At 47.7% G+C, this 18,136-nt stretch overlaps 3 protein-coding genes across 6 annotated transcripts; 2 read left to right on the forward strand and 1 right to left on the reverse strand.

The window, feature by feature from the left end:
* Positions 1–40: 40 nt before the first annotated feature.
* Positions 41–6,836, forward strand: EFNA1 (ephrin A1). Its single transcript, XM_074262185.1, has 5 exons — positions 41–294; positions 4,137–4,432; positions 5,236–5,301; positions 5,655–5,708; positions 6,039–6,836. Exons 1-5 carry the CDS (start codon positions 203–205, stop codon positions 6,149–6,151), a joined length of 621 nt encoding a protein of 206 aa, XP_074118286.1. The 5' UTR covers positions 41–202; the 3' UTR covers positions 6,152–6,836.
* A 2,918-nt stretch (positions 6,837–9,754) lies between these two features.
* On the forward strand, positions 9,755–12,870 carry SLC50A1 (solute carrier family 50 member 1). 4 transcript variants are annotated; one of them, XM_074262183.1, is made up of 6 exons: positions 9,755–9,886; positions 10,515–10,592; positions 10,729–10,852; positions 11,570–11,731; positions 12,293–12,412; positions 12,496–12,870. In XM_074262183.1, the coding sequence occupies exons 2-6, from the start codon at positions 10,531–10,533 to the stop codon at positions 12,595–12,597; spliced, it is 570 nt and encodes a 189-aa protein (XP_074118284.1). In that variant the 5' UTR covers positions 9,755–9,886; positions 10,515–10,530; the 3' UTR covers positions 12,598–12,870. The 4 variants fall into 4 exon arrangements, with proteins under 4 accessions (XP_074118284.1, XP_074118282.1, XP_074118283.1 ...); XM_074262181.1 differs by lacking the exon at positions 9,755–9,886 and adding an exon at positions 10,017–10,174; XM_074262182.1 differs by lacking the exon at positions 9,755–9,886 and adding an exon at positions 10,118–10,251.
* A 929-nt stretch (positions 12,871–13,799) lies between these two features.
* Positions 13,800–14,394, reverse strand: DPM3 (dolichyl-phosphate mannosyltransferase subunit 3, regulatory). Its single transcript, XM_074262186.1, has 2 exons — positions 14,285–14,394; positions 13,800–14,142 (listed from the first exon to the last, which is right to left on the reverse strand). The coding sequence occupies exon 2, from the start codon at positions 14,135–14,137 to the stop codon at positions 13,859–13,861; it is 279 nt and encodes a 92-aa protein (XP_074118287.1). The 5' UTR covers positions 14,138–14,142; positions 14,285–14,394; the 3' UTR covers positions 13,800–13,858.
* Between the last annotated feature and the right edge of the window lie 3,742 nt (positions 14,395–18,136).

Consider the following 18,136-nt stretch of genomic DNA (forward strand, 5'->3'; position numbering starts at 1 on the left):
GGGGCGGGGCGGGGCGGGGCGGGGCTGGCCCCCAAAAGGCGGAGCCGTGGGGCTACAAGGCCAGAGTAGTTAGCGCGTTCCTGGACTGCCGCCACAGGAAAGCACCCGAGCTCCGGACTCTTAAGAGATTTCCCCCACTCTCTCCATACCCAGCCCGCCCTGGCCCAGTGTGGCCCGGCCCGGCCCGGCTAGGCGCCACGTTATGGAGTTACTGTGGGTTCCCCTGTTGGGCTTGTGTTGCAGTTTGGCCTCCGCTGACCGACACACCGTCTTCTGGAACAGCTCAAACCCCAAGTAAGCTTCCCCAGCCTTCCGCCGCCTTCCGCCGCCCAGCCCTGGGCGCGCTCAGTGCCCCGGCGGATGCCACCGCAGAGAGCTCCCCGCCGCTCTTCCCGGCTCTGGAGTCCGGGGAGAGGGAGGCGAGAGGGCATGCTGTCGGCATTCCCTCCCCGTCTCCTGTGCCCCTGCGGGGAGCGTCCCCTCCCCGCTCCCGCCCCCTTCGCCTTACTTTTCCTGCGCTTTCCTATGGCCTTTGAGTGCGCCTTTATAAACCGGGGAGTCTGGGGTCCTTGTCGCCTTCCCTCCCCGCTCCAGTCACTCCTCGTGAAATGGTAACCGTCACCCCGGGTCCTTGCTCCGGACTTTGGACCTTCCACCCAAATGCCCCCCGGGTGCTTCCTTACTCGTACTTTAGATGCTCCCCTTGAAACCCGGCCCGGATCAGTTTGTTGTCCGAGGAAAGTGTTCTGTGCTCGAGATGGGCTGGGAACGTGGCCAAAGTGGGGCACATATCACCTCTGAGGCCTGGGACGGGCTGGGAGTGACATACGCTGCCTGCGGCCGGGCCGAGCTTGCGGCGATGGCTTTGCAGAGCTGGAATTAGGGAGGACTCCTGGGGAGAGAGCTTGCTGAAGGGTACCCAGGGGTTAGGGAGGGCAGGACTCAGGCACTACTCTCCGGAGAGTTAAGTGGGTGGGAAGGGGTTAACTCTTGGGACTGGTTTGAAGCTAGGAGGCAAATGGCACTGGGAGGGACCGGAGATATTGTCGGCTCCTTTGTTCCTGTCGAGAGTCCTTACAAATTGTGGGAACTGTTTTGAGGGAAAAGTGGAAGGCAGGGAACAGAGAAGCGGGCATGAGCTGGGGCTGCTGTCCCTAGAATCTGGTCGGTGCTTTTAAGTTCCATGCATTTCAACACAGCCTGTTTCCTCCAATCCTGTATTATGGGGAGGTCCCCAGCCTGTTGTCATCCCAGAAGGGCAATGCCCTGTTGCTCAGGGCCACCAGCTCGGGCTGCCCTTTACCTCCTTCCTTTCCCAGGATTTACTCTGCTGACCTGGTCTTGCCACAGTGGGAGAGTACAGAATCTTTGTTTATGCCCAGTGCCAGGTGCTGGGGGGAGGGGGCGCAGGAAACCATTAGCTGGGAGGGGGAGAGCCCTGGCCTTTTCCGTTCCCAAGTTCCCAGGTTTCCTCTCTTTCAGGAAGGAGCCTCTTCCTTGCCAACCTCCCCCCCTTTCTCCTCCTCCCATTTCCCAGAAGGAGAGTAATAGTGAAATCAAAGAATTTCCCAATCCAGGGAGAGTGAATGAGGGGTGCCAAAGTCAAGCTGAGCTTTTGCCCCTGTCCATCTCACCCAGAAGATCAAACATATTTTGAATCGACATGATTCTAGATTCCAGATTCTAGGCCAGAAGGTGGGCCCCCAAGAAGCAAGGGCAGGTTGGTGTTGAGGCAGGCCCGACCTGGAACAAGTTGAGATAGTTATGAGAGATGGACAATCGAGAAGCTTATATTGGAAATTATTGGCAGTGGGCAGCATTCTCCAGCAGTTTGGGAAGGAAACAGCCTTGATCTGAAGGAGCACATGCTTCTTTGGCCTTGAGCAGGAGTCTGAGGCCCTGCGGTGCAATGGTCACACAGGCTTTTCCCCCTGCCCTTTGGGGTGCCCAGCGATGGATGGACAAGTTGCCCCCCACCAGGAATGTTAAGAAGAGAACAGCCACCTTGGCACATCTCACAGGCTCTGGGGGGCGCTGGGGCTGGGGCTCGTGGTGGAGGCGGTGAGGGAGTGAGTCAGTGCTTGTCATGGGGAGAGGGAGAGAGACGCCAGCCCCAGAGCTGAAATACCTGTTCTGAAATGGCTTCTATGTTTATCTCTCCAGAGAGGAATTTTAAAAGCCTCTCTCTCTTTTCTTCCCCGAGGTGGGGGAAGGGCCTGGGAATGCCCAGTCTGGTTGTAGGCAAGGCCCTGCTGGACAGGTTCATGGCTGGTCTTGGGTGGCTCTGGGCACCCTTGCCCACTTCAGTCTCTTTGATATGTCCTGCCCCACTTCCCCATGCTCCCCGGGCACTGATATGTTCTAGTAGGCAAGAAAGGTTACTGCCCTTCCTCCAGTTCTGGTGGTAGCTGAAAACATTTTGGAAAGCTGACCAGTTTGAGATGGCTACTCTTCCCGACGGGACCCCACCTGGCTTGGAGCCAGGTGTCTGGATTTGTGGGAGGAGGGGCAAGTGGGCAGTCAGGCTGGAGCCTGTAAAGCCTGGGGGCAAATGTGGGGAGGGGGAGAAAGGAGGCAGGGAGACCTGCTCCTCCTTGGAAGGAAGCAGAGGGGAGCTACAGCTAATCAGAAAACTCCAGCATTTCTGGAATTCTCCTCAGGGAACAAAAGTATGGATTTCAGGGACCAGGATATAAAGGAATAAGAAAACATGGAGAGTTTTTGGTGGGAAGGCCTGGTTGGAAGGGATTTTGGAAAAGCGCAAGAGAAGGGAAAGAGGAGAGAGGTATTAGATTTAAATGGCTTTAAAGAGCTTTTGAGATTGCAAGGTGAGCTGTGGAGGTGATTTTGAGAGATAGTGTAGATAAAAAAGATCTGAGCCAGAGTTGGGAGGATATATAGGATATGGGTAAAAGCGCTTTATTTGATGGATCAGATATACATTTGTGGGAAGTAGTACTGAACTGGAGACAGGGCTGCAATCACACTAGTGCTTGGAGAGGTTCAGGGGCAACAGGAAGAAACTATTCTTGCAGTTATTTTTATATGTGCCGTAATGATTTTAGAGTTCTTTCTCTCTACATCTCTCTCCCTTCTTCACTTCCTGTGTCCCTCTTTTTCTCTCCTATCTATCTAGCTATGTATGTCTGTCAGAGGAATAGAAGTAATGGATGTCTCAATAAAATAAGGATACAAATGTTAGTGTAGATTTGGGGGAAATTTTGAAAGAGAGAAGGGAAGACAGGGAGAAATCAGAAATGAAAATTGTATGCTTTTGACCATTTTGGTGGCCTGGACTTCTTTATCAGGATGGTAAACTTTATGAATCCCTTCTCAGGGATGCTCAAGAGAGAATATATAATATTGTAAAGGAAATGAGTTATACTGGTTATCAGAATATTAAAAATAGAATTTATGGAACCTAGGTTAAGAATCCCTATACTGGGGGCTATTGAGGGAGGAGCTAGAGTCTGGGCAGTGGATAGAGTGTGGGACCTGAAGTCAAAAAGACTCATCTAATTGAATTCAAATCTAGCCTCAAATACTTAATAGCTGTGTGATCCTGGGCAAGTCATTTAATCCTATTTGCATCGATTTCCTCATCTATAAAATGAACTGGAGAAGGAAATAGCAAATCACGCTAGTATCTTTACAAGAAAATCCCAAGTATGATTACAAAGAAATGGATACAATTGAACAAGCACAACAACATTGAGAGATTGATATTTGGGAATTTAGTGGAGAGTTATTCAGGGGAGGAAAATAGCTTTTAAGATTTTCATAGTGAGATTTAGGGGACGAAAGCAACTTTTAGAGCTTTCTTGGTGACATTTTTCAGGGCATGGTATAAAACTAGAAAGGGAACATTTAACATAGATAATAGAGCTATAAAATAATAGATAAAATTAAAAAGCTCAATATCAATGAAATATTACATAAAATCAGAATGCTTTCCCTCTCACTGAAGGTCTCGAGACTGAGGTTAGATGTCCACTTATTGGGTGTGTTATAGAAGGAATTCTTTGAGGAATGATCTTAGATTGCATTATGTGGCTAAAAAGGAACCTTTTTTGAATTCTACAATTTTGCAATTGGATTCAAGCTGACCGTCTTTTTTTCCTCTGCTCTATGTACAGATTTCAGAATGAAGACTATACAGTCTATGTCCAACTAAACGATTACTTGGACATCATCTGTCCACATTACGAGGATGAGTCTGTGACCCCAGATGCCATGGAGCGTTACACACTGTATCTGGTGGAGCAGGAGGAGTATCAAGAGTGCCTGCCTCGGTCCAAGGAACAAGTTCGATGGCAATGTAACCAGCCCAATGCCCGGCATGGTCCTGAGAAGTTATCTGAGAAGTTCCAACGTTTTACCCCCTTTACCCTGGGAAAGGAATTCAAAGAAGGACACAGCTACTACTATATTTGTGAGTCAGTGGACAGACATATTGGCATGTGGGGAACACAGTGTGGAAAGCAATAAACGTGAGGCAGGAGAACATCTCTAGGGAGGGAGGATGGGTTTGGCTAGAGCACATGAGTATTCTGACCGGGATGAGAATGGAGTGGGCAGCCAGGAATCTGCCTCTAGATCCACTTCCTGGGACTACATTTGTCAAAAGTCGCTCAGATTCTACTCTTCAGGCATCAGAGGTCAGGGGTTCCCTGGCAATACCAAACACCTGTACCAGAGGAGCTCAGCCCGCCCACCTTAGATTAGCTGGATCAAAGGAACGTTTTATGAGGTGTCAGGTACACATTAAGCAGGAAAACAATATCACCAACAGAACAAAGCAAAGTACATATTCTAATCTCAGGTAGAACTGATCACAACACTTCCATTAACTTGTATTAGGGATCATTTTCTTATTTCTTTACACCCTCCCCTTTCCAGATAAGACAGCACTTTTTATTGCTATGGCCCTTCTCATTAAAGCTTTACAACAGGTTATGTTTTTCATGTCCCTACTCTTCCTTATTTGGGGAATTGGTTTCCAGGATATGAGCCTGAAGACTCAAGAGAACATATACAGATCATTAATACCCAGGCACTTTCATCCATTAAGGAAACTATTAATATCCAAGTATCATCAACAGTCTTAGAGATGCATTTCCTTAGAAGCATTAAGAAAGCCAGGAGCTAGGAAAAACAAGGGACAAATGGGTGGAACCAGGATTTTTCTTTGAAGGGGGGCCCCCCTCCTCACCACAATATGGGTGTCTTTTGCAGCCAAACCCCTCCATCACCATGGCGACCAGTGTCTAAGATTGAAAGTGACTGTCGGTGGCAAAATCAGTGAGTATATGGGCTGTTTGTGTTAGTTCTGCTGCCCACCCTCTATATATCAATATCATAGGTGGAAAAGAGGAAAGAGGCATTAAATCTGAAGTAAAGGGACTTGGATTTTAATCCTGACTTGTTTACTTGGTTGCCTCTGAGACACTGGATGTGTACAACAACCTCCCTGAGCCTCCAGTTACTTAATTGAGAAATAAAGGTTGAATCATGTGATTCTCCAAATGCAGGACTATTGGTATGGATAGAAGTTGCGGGGGGCTTCCCAGTTCAGAATAGGGGGTCCCTCCTCTCCCTCCCCTTGCCAAATTGCTGTGTCTGCCCTCTCAATCCCCTCTCTTCATGTCTTCCAGCTCACAGCCCCCAGGTGGATGCCAATTCACAGAATGAGAATCGACTTTCAGCAGGTGGGTAGAAAGGGGTGGGATGAGGCAGAAGAGGGAGGCTCTCACTTGATATGTGCTGGTGGTCTTGACTGCACAGGGATTGGTGATAGAGATGGCCAGAGCAATGTGACAGGCACCCCTACAGCAGCTGTGTGCTTTCTCACTAAAGGGGTGCCTCTAGCGTGCTCTCTGAGACAATTTGGTCTAGTGGAAAAATGGATTCAGAGTGAAAGGCATTTCCCTTCTCTCATGCTTCAGTTTTCCTCATCCTTAAAGTAAGATGATGGGGTTAGATTATTTCTAGTATATGTACCCTCTCTGAATATATGATTTTTCTCTCCCTCCTTCCAGATGATGCATATGTCCAGGTCCTGCATAGTATTGGACACAGTGCTGCCCCTCGGACCTTTCCAATTGCCTGGGTTGTGCTGCTTCTGCCCCTCATACTGCTTCATACCCCCTGAGGGTGAGCATCAATCCCAGCTTTTGAGGACTAGAATTGGGCTGGGGAAAGAGGGGGTAACAGCCCCTTTCCAAGGGAGAAAACTGGAATTCTCTGCCCAAGGAACTCTGGCGTAGTACAAACCTGCCACCCTGGTGGCGTGGGTCAGTATTAGGGTGCCAGGAAAGATTGGCAGTGCCAACTTGTCCTGCCCCCATGGTTGAGAGGACACAGATCTCTTCATTTCTCCTGTTTTGCCAAAGATCAAGAATCTGAAATTAACCAAAGGCAGCTTCTCTTAGAAGTAGGAAGCTTATGGATGGACCTAGGGGATGAAGAACCGGGAGTGCCCAAGATGGAACTCTAAAGGAAGAGAAAGAGAAACTGAGCTTTTCATGTGGGAGGGGGAAGATGGGGAGAAGGAAGCATTTTGTGTGCGCCTAGTCTGCCTTCCCTACACACTCACATACAATTCCATCTGTAATGCCATATTGGCAAAAGGTTACAGCTTGGGCTCTCCCAATTCAGAGTCACCGCTCTGGGGGCTATCTCAGAGCAATGCCAGGCAGTCCAGGAGGGGCAGTGCCCCAACATGTGCTGTGTAGAAGGGCAGTGCCCATTGTGTGTGTATGTATATGTATATATATTTGTGTATAAAATCTCTCCTTGGAGAGATTTCTACAATTAAAGTTGTTGTTTTTACATAAGTGATCTTTGTCAGAATGAAATTATGTGTTGTATTCTTTGGATGCCCTCCGCCCCCTCAGTGAACAGGTTGAAGACCTTTGTCAGGCTACTTCTCTGTCTGTGTGGGACCACCTCTCCCCTAGCCTGAATGTTTAAGAACTTCTCCTTTTGAAGCAATAGGGTGTATGTAGGGAGAAGGACACTAGATTGGGATTGGGTGATTGGAATCCCAAGGGCTGGTTTGTCATTTATTAGCTGAGGGTCTTAGGAAAGTCACTGGAAAGTCATAGCTACTCTGGGCCTTGGTCTCATCTGTAAAAGGAGGCAATTGGGTTATCTGATCATTTCTATAAACTTTATTTGTTTTGTTGCTATATTTTAAGTTCTGAATTGTCTTCCTCTCTCTGCACCCCATATTAGAGAAGGCTATTATTTGACACAGATATTGTGTGTGTGTGTGTGTGTGTGTGTGTGTGTGTGTGTGTGTGTGTGTGTAATGTTAAATATACATATTTCTCTATCAGTTGTTTCTCTGGAGGTGGGTAGCATATTCCTTCAAAGGTCCTCTCTTTGATTTGAATATTTATAATACTCAGAATAATTTAGTTGTTTACAGTTCTTTGGACAATATTGCTGTTACTCTATCCAACATTCTCTCAGTTCTGCTCATTTCATTCTTCATTATTTCATGCAAGACTTCCCATGTTTTTCTAAAATTAGCCAGCTCATTTCTTCCAGTACAAGAGTATTCTATCCCAGTGACATACCACAACTGTGTAACCATTCCCCAGTTGGTGGCCATCCCCTCAATTTCTAGTTCTGTCACTTGGGTCATCTGTTTTTTAAGAAGGCCCCTTCAGTTTTATGTCTATGATTGATTCACTTATGAATGTTTAGAAGTCAGTGTTTCTCATCATTTGCCATCATCTTTAAAATTTTCTCCTCTGCAAAATGAGGACCCAGATACTTCCAGCTCCAGCCTATGCTCCTTCCATAGTCAAGAAGCTTTTGTTGTCCAACCTCCTGTTCCTTCTACCTCCAAGCCCTTATTTCGTTCTCCCGGAGAGTGGGAGTCCAGTCCATTCCCTGAATCATTCTTCCTGCATTCCCAGATTTTCGGAGGCAATTTTCTCTCTTGCCCCTCAGAAACATAAGAGACTTTTCCCGGGCTCTTCTCCTTTCCCTTTAGATACTAGAGTTGGTCAGAAGCCTTGGGTTTATATCTCTGAGGTGCTCAAAATGCCTGGGGTCTTGATCTGGGCAGGGAAAGGGTGAATCAGCTGTGGCACAGGGTAACGCCGGTACTATGTATGGTATGTGGGTGGAAACATCTCAGGTCCCAAGACCATGTGGGAGGTGGAAAGAGAATTCCAAGCTCAGCAAACTCGCACACTGTAGGTACTTCATCCACAAGCTTTCCAATTGATCAGGTTATACCATTATGGTGAGGTGTGTCAGCTTTAGGGAGGACCCTCCACCTGTGCAGATCATACATCAGCCACCGAGGTGAAGTTTCTGTTCCCAATTGCCTCAGAAGCAGAAATGGTTAAGTGACTTGACAACAATCATAAGGCCAGGTTTCCCTGATTCCTCCATAATTGGGCCCCCACCTATTACCTAATATTCCTCCCCTTCCAGCTCTCCAAACTGTTCTTAATATCCCTGCCTCTTCACAATCTTACCTCTACTCAAAGTCTTTAGTCATGGCTGCCCCGGGTCTGGAATGCACATACTCTTCCTCTGCATAGTTTAGATTCCTTTATAAGGGGTTTGGTAAATGCCCCCTCCTGCATGAGGCTTAGTCCCCACAGCCGCTAGGACCTTCCCCTCACCTCCCTCCATCTCCTGCCCCCAAAGTTAACAGATGTTTAAAGTGCCTCTAAAACAGAAGGGGCTTAATAAATGCTTGTTCCTTTTCCACATCCCTATGTGTTCCTGGAGAGAATATAAGCTCCTGAGGTGTCAGAATTTCATTTTTGCCTAGCACAGTGCTCAGCATGTTGTCTGCTCAGTGGTCCCTCATGTCCTCCTGACTTTTTTTTTTTTTAATAGTTTTTATTTACAAGATATGCATGTGTAATTTTCCAGCATTGACAATTGCAAAACTTTATTTTTCCCCTCGTTCCCCCACCCCTCCCCCAGATGCATGTTGAATATGTTTAAGTATAAATTAAGTACAATATATGTATACATGTCCAAACCGTTGTTTTGCTGAACAAAAAGAATCCATGTCCCGACTCTCCGTGACCCTGGGCCCCCCAGTACCATCCATGGGATTTTCTTGTCAGAGGTCCTGGGATGCTCTGCCAAGCCCTTCCCCAGGGGAGGGAGACATGGGGTAAGTGACCGGTCACTTACCGGCCCAGGCTCACTCAGCTGCGATTTGAACCCGGGACACTCCCCGCTCCAGGCCGGTACGAGGTGAGGAGACTGGCCCAGGCTCACACCACCAGTGCGTGTCTGGGCCACTCCTGAACTCGGGTTTTCCTGCCTCCGTCACTGAACCACGCAACTGCCTCTCACGCCTGGGCCTGGCACACAGTAGGAATCCAATAAATGCTGATTGATTAGTTGGCGCAAAGCCCTCCCCTCTGTCTCTTACTGCCTCCGGTTGGAGCAGGAGAAGAGACCCTGACTGCAATATTATCCCGGACCGTAGCTAGCCGTGGGAACTCGGACAAATTACATCACCTCTCTCAGATTCTCTTACTCTATCTGTAAAATGGGCACGATTCTTGGAGGACACACCTCCCAGGGTCGGGGCGAGAAATCGGACCAGATAACGTCTGCAAACTACTTTGGGGCCCTCCAGTCGCCGGCAACGTCTGCCATTACTGCTGCACACCTGCCACGTGGGAAGCTCTGTGCCACTTCCTGGTCCGGGCTGCCCGGAGGGAGGGGGCAGTACAGAGTGTTCAGGGAATGATTCCGCGAGTGGGTGGGGGAAGGCGAGGTCTCTCGAGCTGGGTGTCAAATCGATCAACAAACATTTAAGGAACTCTTGTTATGCCCGTGCACGGCGGCGTGGGAAGCCCGTCTCCCCGAGTTCTAGCAGCTGGGGAGGCGGCTGGTAAGGGCTGGCAAGGGCTGCCAAAGTGCTGCCGGCCGGGGCACGTCCGGGATGCGCAGGGTGGGGAGCGGGTCGGTCTCGGTATTCGGAAAGGGGGCGGGGCCAGGTTCCGTAGATTGCTGCGGGGGCGGAGCTCGAGGCGGGGCCGGGGCTCCGAGGATCAGGGAGCCACGCCTGAGAGTTCAGGCCTCTGGCTGGGGCCGAGATGATGGAGGCTGCAGCGGCTCCGGACACGCTCCTCTCCGGGGCTTGCGTGCTTTTCACCCTCTGCATGTTTTCTACCGGCCTGTGAGAACCGAACCGGGGCTGGGGGCTGGAGCCTAAAAGGCCCCGAGGGGGAAATGAAACCAGGGAAGAGGTCCCAGGTCTGGGAACTTGGAGCCCCAAGTTCAAATTCAAGTTCAAGTCCACGATCCCCCCCCCACCACGACCGCGACGTGGTGGGCTCCGTTGCTTCCGGTGTAGGAGGGGGTGGAGCTAAGGGATTGGGGTGGGGCTTAGGGAAGAAGTGAGCGGCCTGGAAGGTGAGGATTTGAGTTCGACCCCAGGAGGTCCCAGCAGGGGAGGGTCTCCCCCTGGTCCCAGCCCCAGGCCCAGCATCCTTCCTAACCCTCCCATTCCGTTACAGCTCGGACCTCCGGCACATGCAGACCACCCGGAGTGTGAACAATATCCAGTTCCTGCCCTTTCTCACCACGGATGTCAAGTGAGGCTGGGAAAGGGATTTTGCAAGATGAGAGGGAGGAGAGGGAGAAAACAGGGAGGGGAGGCTTCCAGCTTCTGGCCTTTGGGTGCCGGGGCTAAAGCAGCCTCTCTCTTTCTATCATCTGCCTCACCTGCAGCAACCTAAGCTGGCTGAGCTACGGGCTTCTCAAGGGAGACAAGACGCTCATCGTGGTGAACTCAGTGGGAGCCTTGCTCCAGACTCTCTATATTCTGACCTATCTCCGCTACTGTCCCCGAAAGGTAGAGGCTAATCCCATCCCTCAGCCTCTAAAGCCCTTTGGAGTACTGCCACGTTGGCCAAGCAATGTCCACATTTCCTAGAATTCTCCTCGGGCTCCATATTACCGCCTTTTCCTGGAGGGCTATCTTAGCTGGGCTCCCTACTCCCAGGAAGCCTTCCTGTATTATATTCTTTTCTCCCTCAGGGTCTGATCCCTAACAGTATTCCACAATTGTTGAATTGAATTGCTTCATGCTTCCTTAGCACCGATCCAATTCAATTTAGCATCTATTAACCCTAAGTATCTGCAGAACCATCTGGCTGTGGTAATATAGATGAGAAATGTGGAAGAGGGGATGTCTAGGTGCTAATTACCTGGAGGTCATTTCTTTAACAGGTATACACATACATATACAAATATGTGTGCTGCCTATCCATCAGATTAGGGGGCTTCCTAGTTGGCTTTTAATATGTGTATTTCTTGTTTTAAATATATATATATGTGCATGTGTGTATGGGCTCCCTATCCATCAGATTTAAGCATATTCCCTATTTTAAATATATATATGTAATATATATTATAAATATGTGTGTGTGCTCCCTATCCATCAGATTTAGGAGTTTCCTGAATGATTCCTTCTTCAGTTTACATCCCCTCAAGTGGCTAGGACAGAAATAGAGATTTGGGCATTGCTGAGGTTTGGGGTAACTGACCCCATTTTTCCTTCCCCCCACAGCGCACTGTCCTCCTGCAAACTGCTGCCCTGCTAGGTCTTCTCCTCTTGGGTTATACCTACTTTCAGCTCCTGGTGCCTGACTGGACTTCCAGGCTGAGGCAGCTGGGCCTCTTCTGTAGCATCTTCACCATCAGCATGTACCTGTCACCCTTGGCTGACCTGGTGGGTTCACTGTGGAGGGAGAGTTAGGAAGGAGTCATGGATGCAGAGGTGCTAGTTTTCCTGTCTGAAAAGGAGTAGATACTAAAGAGAAGGGAGTGAAGGTGGAGAAGGACACTGTTTCTTTCAGCAGCACAGAAGTAGGGACCCTGGATTGGAATGGGAGGAATACAAAAATAAAAGAAAGTGTCCTTCAAGTAGGGGAGGGGGAATAAACTAATAATAATAATAATAAAAAAAATAAAAGATTGTAGAATAAACTCTGAATTTGGAGTGAGAACATTGAGGTTTAAATTCTGAATCTGCTGATTTCAGCCCCTGTGATGTGGAACAAGGTTCTTTCTTTTATCAGACTTTCAGTTTTCTCATCTCTAAATTGAAGTCAGGCTCTTAAATTCTCAAATCCTTTGGCTCCTGTGAACTTTACTGCCTGGAGGTTATGGAGAGAGATTCCATTACCTAGGTTAGAGAAGAGAAGGTGCTGCATTGAACAGAGGCAGGGGAAAGGATATGATGACCTTCTTGGGAGGACGTGAAGAGCATTAATGACATCCTTCCCCACAGGCCAAGATCATTCAGACCAAGTCCACTCAATGCCTGTCCTTCTCTCTCACTGTGGCTACCCTCCTTGCCTCTGCTTCCTGGACTCTCTATGGCCTCCACCTCAGAGACCTCTATATTATGGTGAGCCAGGACAGAAACAGTATGGAGTATACAGCGTGGGAAATCAGCCCCTCACTTTATTTCAACTTCTTGTTTCTTTCCAGGTGCCCAACATACCAGGAATTCTTACTAGCCTGGTACGCCTGGGGCTTTTCTGGCAATACCCCCAGGTTCAAGAAAAGAACTACAGTCTTCTTCAAACCTAAGGATGGCCGAGGGCATATCATACCTATCTTTTCACCTGTCACCTTGGTGCCAACCTGTTGCCAAAGACTCTTCAGCTAGGCCTCCTTGGTTAACCTCTTAAGTCACGGTGGGGTGGAGTGGAAGAACAGCCTTCTTTGGAAGCAGAGGGACCAAAATTAGAGCTTTTATTTGGGAGGGATTTTCATGTTTATTTTTGAGAGATTATTTTTTTAATGTGAGGTTGGGATAGTATTTAGTTCCATTCTGTGCCTTATAATAAACTATTACATACGTAGCCTTTCTCTGTACTCCTCGGTCTGTTCTCTGTGATTCCACCAAATTGAGAAATCAAGGAAAAGAGGTGACCAGTGGAAATATCAGAATTTGGGTTAGGGGAAAGATTTTGAAAATGAGAGGTGAAGAGGAAGCATTTAAGAGGAAAGTAGAGATTAGAGAAGTTAATTTTGAAGCTAGACTTCAGGACTTCCTAGAAGAATGAGGAAATATATCTGAAGGAGCAGGAGAGACTGCAGGGGGTGATTTAACAGTTCTATCCTGGAAAATAATGAAAAGAATCTTATTCCTCTTGGACTATGCTGTGGGGCCTTCTGGTGATTGATAGAATGAACTCGGGAAGGCCCATGCCATACTCAGTGCTGCAAAGGACGCACAGTATTATTGCCTTTGGTAAAGAAAGCGAGCCCTCCATCTCTGCTCATGGCCGGTGCTCCCCAGAGGATTTGCACAAGGGTTGGAGTCCTTGCTCTGGGCCTCTGAGCTTTTAATGGGCACAGCCGGGAGCTGCACGTCAGCAGCAGATTGGAGCAGATTAGAGTCCTTGAGGTCCTTCCTAACGCTCCATCTGACGGCCTGAGGAAAGCTTTGTGAACTCCGATGGGGGAAAGCTACATTTCCAGCAGCCTTCGGTTTCCTGCTAAATCTTACGCGTTTTGCTTTATGTATTTAGAAAACTTTGCTTTGAAGGGTCCCTAGGCTTCCCCAGGCTGCCAAACACACCCATAACTCAGAAAAACTTTAACGCGGGAAGCAAGCTCTCACAGGGAGCCAGTTTCCCGGTTCTGCCCCTCCAGCGGCCTCTCCATCCCCCACTTTCTCCCCGTTTCTTTCTCCTGTTTCTCCATCTTCTGCCCAGGTCTCCGCAGGCGTGGCCCCCTCCCCCCATTTCTCTGCCCCGGAAGAGTTCCAAAGCAATGAGAAAAGCCACATTTACTCTTTTAATTTGGCGGAGGAGGGCCCGGGGGGCCGGCCCGGGGCGGGTGGTCACAGTTTGAGGCCCTTGCTAGCCAGGTCAGCCTGCGCTTCCTGGATCTGCAGGAACAGTTCTTGGGCCGCCTCCTCGCAGTCATTGAAACTGGCCAAGCGCAGCCCCAGCGTGGCCAGGCTGTAGCTACCCGCCGTGACCAGGAGGTAGACGGGCAAGGGCACCAGCACGTCGTGGAACTGTTTGCTGTACCCCAGGTGGAGCAGGTCCTGCACCAGACACAGCCAGATGAGCGTCAGCGCCAGCAGCGTGGAGACCCACTGCTCCAGCTTGGTCATGGTCACTAGTGGGGAGGAAGGAAGCGCGGCTGCAGTGAGCAATGCAGCCCGGGGGCTGCGGGACGCCCCTTCCCCGCCCCCCCCCCCGCCGCTCCCCCCCCCAGCTCCGCTCCCCAGCCCTTCCCCCACAAACCCCTTTCCCCTCACCTCGCAACTCCTATCGCGGGTAAGAAAGGAAATGCCCTTCCACAATTCTCTAGCGAGGCTGTAAATCTAACCAGGAAAGCCGAGCCCTCCGCGCATGCGCCGCTATCTGTGAGGCTTCATGGGACTTGTAGTTTTTTCGCGGGGTTTCCAGGAGGCCTGCTGAGATGCCCTTCGGAGAGCCCTCCTTCATCTCTGCCATTTTTTCTTCACGTCGCTTCATTTCCCCAGTTTGGGTAAAGGGGAAAGAGTACTGTTAGGTAGGAGTGAGAGGACAGTGAGAAGCCATAGCCTCCCTCTTTCCCAGAGCCACTGCAAAAGTCTGATTCCCGTTGCCCCAAAGGAAGGAAGGAAGGACACTCGGGCCTCTGGGACAAAGCCCCCTGCCCCTCCCTACAACCCCCATCCCCCTCCCGCAGTGAGATGGCCGGGGCCGGAGACCACCTGGCCCCAAGATGGCAGCTTCCCGGGGAGAAACCCAGCTCAGATAGAACGTCCCTGCTTGCCTTGTGGGGCCGATCCTGGCAGGCCATTTCTGTTCTATATTTCTAATTTATAAATGTTGGTGAGTGCGTAGGTGCACCTACGTAACCTTATATATACATAACCTTAGCTCCTCTGAGGAAGACAGCATGCACTACCTACGCACATGCACATATACATAAACATACCTAACTTGCACAAACACCATAGGGAATATATACCGGCCTTCTCCTTTGCCAGATGCTCTTTCAAATTATGCCCCCGAAGTGTTCCTCAGGGCCCTTCTCTCTTCCCTTGCTAATCTCACTAGTCCCTGTGGATTTAATTATCCGCCATCTCTATGCTGAGGATTCTCAGGGCTCCCTTTCCCGTCCCAATCTCTCTTCTGAGCTCCAATCTGACGGTTCTGTAGGTCCAAACAGGCCCAAAACAGAACTAATCGGCCTTTCCCCTAATCACTCCCTTCTTCCTTTGTTACTGTAGAGGTTAACATCACCCTCCAGGCCCTCGGGTTTCTGCCTAGGAGTTCCATCCTGGATTCCTCCCAGTCTCCATCCCACCACATCCAAGCCGTTGCCAAGACTTACGGAGTCCATCTTTCAAACCTCTGCTCCATGGGGGCCAGCTCACTGTCCCTGACTGTGGAGGGCCGGACTACAGTAAAAACAAAAGCTCACGCTCTGTCTCCGCCCCTCCGCCCATTTGCCCTAACCGGGCAGGCGAACTAGTTTGAGAACCCCTGAGATAAAGTATCATAGTTTGAGAAGATGGTAGGATCAAGGAAGAATTTTTCTTCAAAGATAAGATGTAGGATTATTTATAGGCATCAAGGTAGGATAGAACAGAGAATGATTGGAATGATTGATGGGAGAAAGTGGTTCTGGAAGCAATTTACTTTTGGGACACAATGAAATCAAGAGTACAAATCTACTCTCAGATTGGCTAACATGACAAGAAAAGATAACGTGGAATGTTGGAGGGGATGTGGGAAAACTGGGACTTTTTTTGTTGTTGTTTTTTAATTTTATAATTATAAAAAAATTTTAACAGTACATATGCATGAGTAATTTTTTTTATAACATTATCCCTTGTGTTCATTTTTCCAAATTTTCCCCTCCCTCCCTCTAGTCCCTCCCCCCGATAACAGGCAATCTCATACATTTTACATGTGTTACAGTATAACCTAGATACAATACATGTGTGTAAATACCATTTTCTTGTTGCACATTAAGAATTGGATTCCAAAGGTATAAGTAACCTGGGTAGATAGACAGTAGTGCTAACAATTTACATTCACTTCCCAGTGTTCCTTCTCTGGGTGTAGTTGTTTCTGTCCTTCATTGATCAACTGGAAGTGAGTTGGATCTTCTCTATGTTGAAGATTTCCACTTCCATCAGAATACATCCTCATACAGTATTGTTGTTGAAGTGTACAGCGATCTTCTGGTTCTGTTCATTTCACTCAGCATCAGTTGATGTAAGTCTCTCCAAGCCTCTCTGTATTCCTCCTGCTGGTCATTTCTTACAGAGCAATAATATTCCATAACTTTCATATACCATAATTTACCCAACCATTCTCCAACTGATGGACATCCATTCATCTTCCAGTTTCTAGCCACTATGAAAAGAGCTGCCACAAACATTTTGGCACATACAGGTCCCTTTCCCCTCTTTAGTATTTCTTTGGGATATAAGCAAACTGGGACATTGTTGAAGTTGTGAACGGATCCCACCCTTCTGGAGAGCAGCTTGGAACTATGGTCAAAAAGTTATCCAACTGAGCATAGCCTTTGACCCAGCAATGTTTCTACTGGGATCATATGCCAAAGAGATAGATCTTAATGGAGGAAAAATGTGCAAAAATGTTTGTGGCGGCCCTTCTTGTAGTGAAAAGAAACTGGAAACTGAGGGGTTTCCCATCAATTGGAGAATGGCTGAATAAGTTATGGTCTATGAATGTTATGGAATATTATTGTTCTGTAAGAAACAACCATCAGGATGATTCCAGAGAGTCCTGGAGAGACTGACAAGAACTGATGCTGAGTGAAATGAGCAGCACTGGGAGATCAGTATACAAGGAAAAAAAAAGATTATATAATGACCAATTCTGATGGACGTGGCTCTCTTCAACAATGAGATCATTCAAACCAATTCCAGTTATTCAGTGATGAAAAGAGCCATCTACACCCAGAGAGAGAATTGTGGGAACTGAGTGTGAATTACAACATAGCATTCTCACTCTTTCTGTTATTGTTTGTTTGCATTTTTTGTTTTCCTTCTTAGGTTTTTTTCGTTCTTTCTAGATCCGATTTTTCTTGTGCAGCAAGACAATTGTATAAATACATATACATATATTGGATTTAACATATGTTTTAACATATTTAACATGTATTGGACTACCTGCCCTCTAGGGGAGGGGGTGGGGGGAAGGAAGGGAGAATTTGAAACAAAAGGTTTTGCAAGGGTCAATGTTGAAAAATTACCTATGCATATGTTTTGTAAACAAAAAGCTATAATAATAATTTTTTAAAAAGAGTATAAGTCTAGATGCTGGTCTTGGTGAGGAAAAAGACAATCTCTTCAACAAAAACAAGAGTAATGGTAAAGGGAACACTTCCTGATGACTAGGGCCTTTAAAATGAGGAGAAAAGAGAGTACTCATAGAAAATGCTCTCTATTTTCTGATTCAAGGTTCTGATTGAGGTTCTCTGCTGAGAGATATAGCAGAGGGATGATGTTGGAACTATATAAATGTCAGATATTATTATTAGGAAATATGAAATATACAAGTGTAACTAATCAAAAACCATATATTCTAACAATGTGAGATTATGAATCCTATGAGGTCTAAGTCATTACCAACCGAGAAGGAAATAGCTAAAACCAGGATTCTATTCCGATAAATAAATATCTGTTGATTAAAGGTAAGCTGAGTACCTACTCTGTGTCCAACACTATGCCAAGAACTCTACAAACCATTGTCCTACTTACAGTTGTTCATGCCTGAGAGTTCAGATTCTCAATTCCTATTGTATGTGTGTGTGCATATGTATGTATATGTGTACATCTCTGTATAGAGAGAGCATATCTATGTGTATGTATATATGCATACATGAAAATATGGATATATATCTACACACTATGAAAACTACTGGCTAGGAAGTTCCCTGGATTCCCCTTCCAAAATCCTAAAAACTACATTAATATTCTTCTTGATCAAAAGGTCTCCAGGTGGGTGTCAAATCCATCCACCTTATGGTCCAGTCAACTCGAATTGCTCCAGAACTGCACCATAGCTTTTGTGTTCACAATAATTCTGGCTGCTGTTGTGGGAGAGTAGTAGTTAATTCTGGTTCCCTAAATCCAAAAGTA

Source organism: Sminthopsis crassicaudata, chromosome 4, assembly GCF_048593235.1.
Source record: "Sminthopsis crassicaudata isolate SCR6 chromosome 4, ASM4859323v1, whole genome shotgun sequence".
Lineage (NCBI taxonomy): Eukaryota > Metazoa > Chordata > Mammalia > Dasyuromorphia > Dasyuridae > Sminthopsis > Sminthopsis crassicaudata.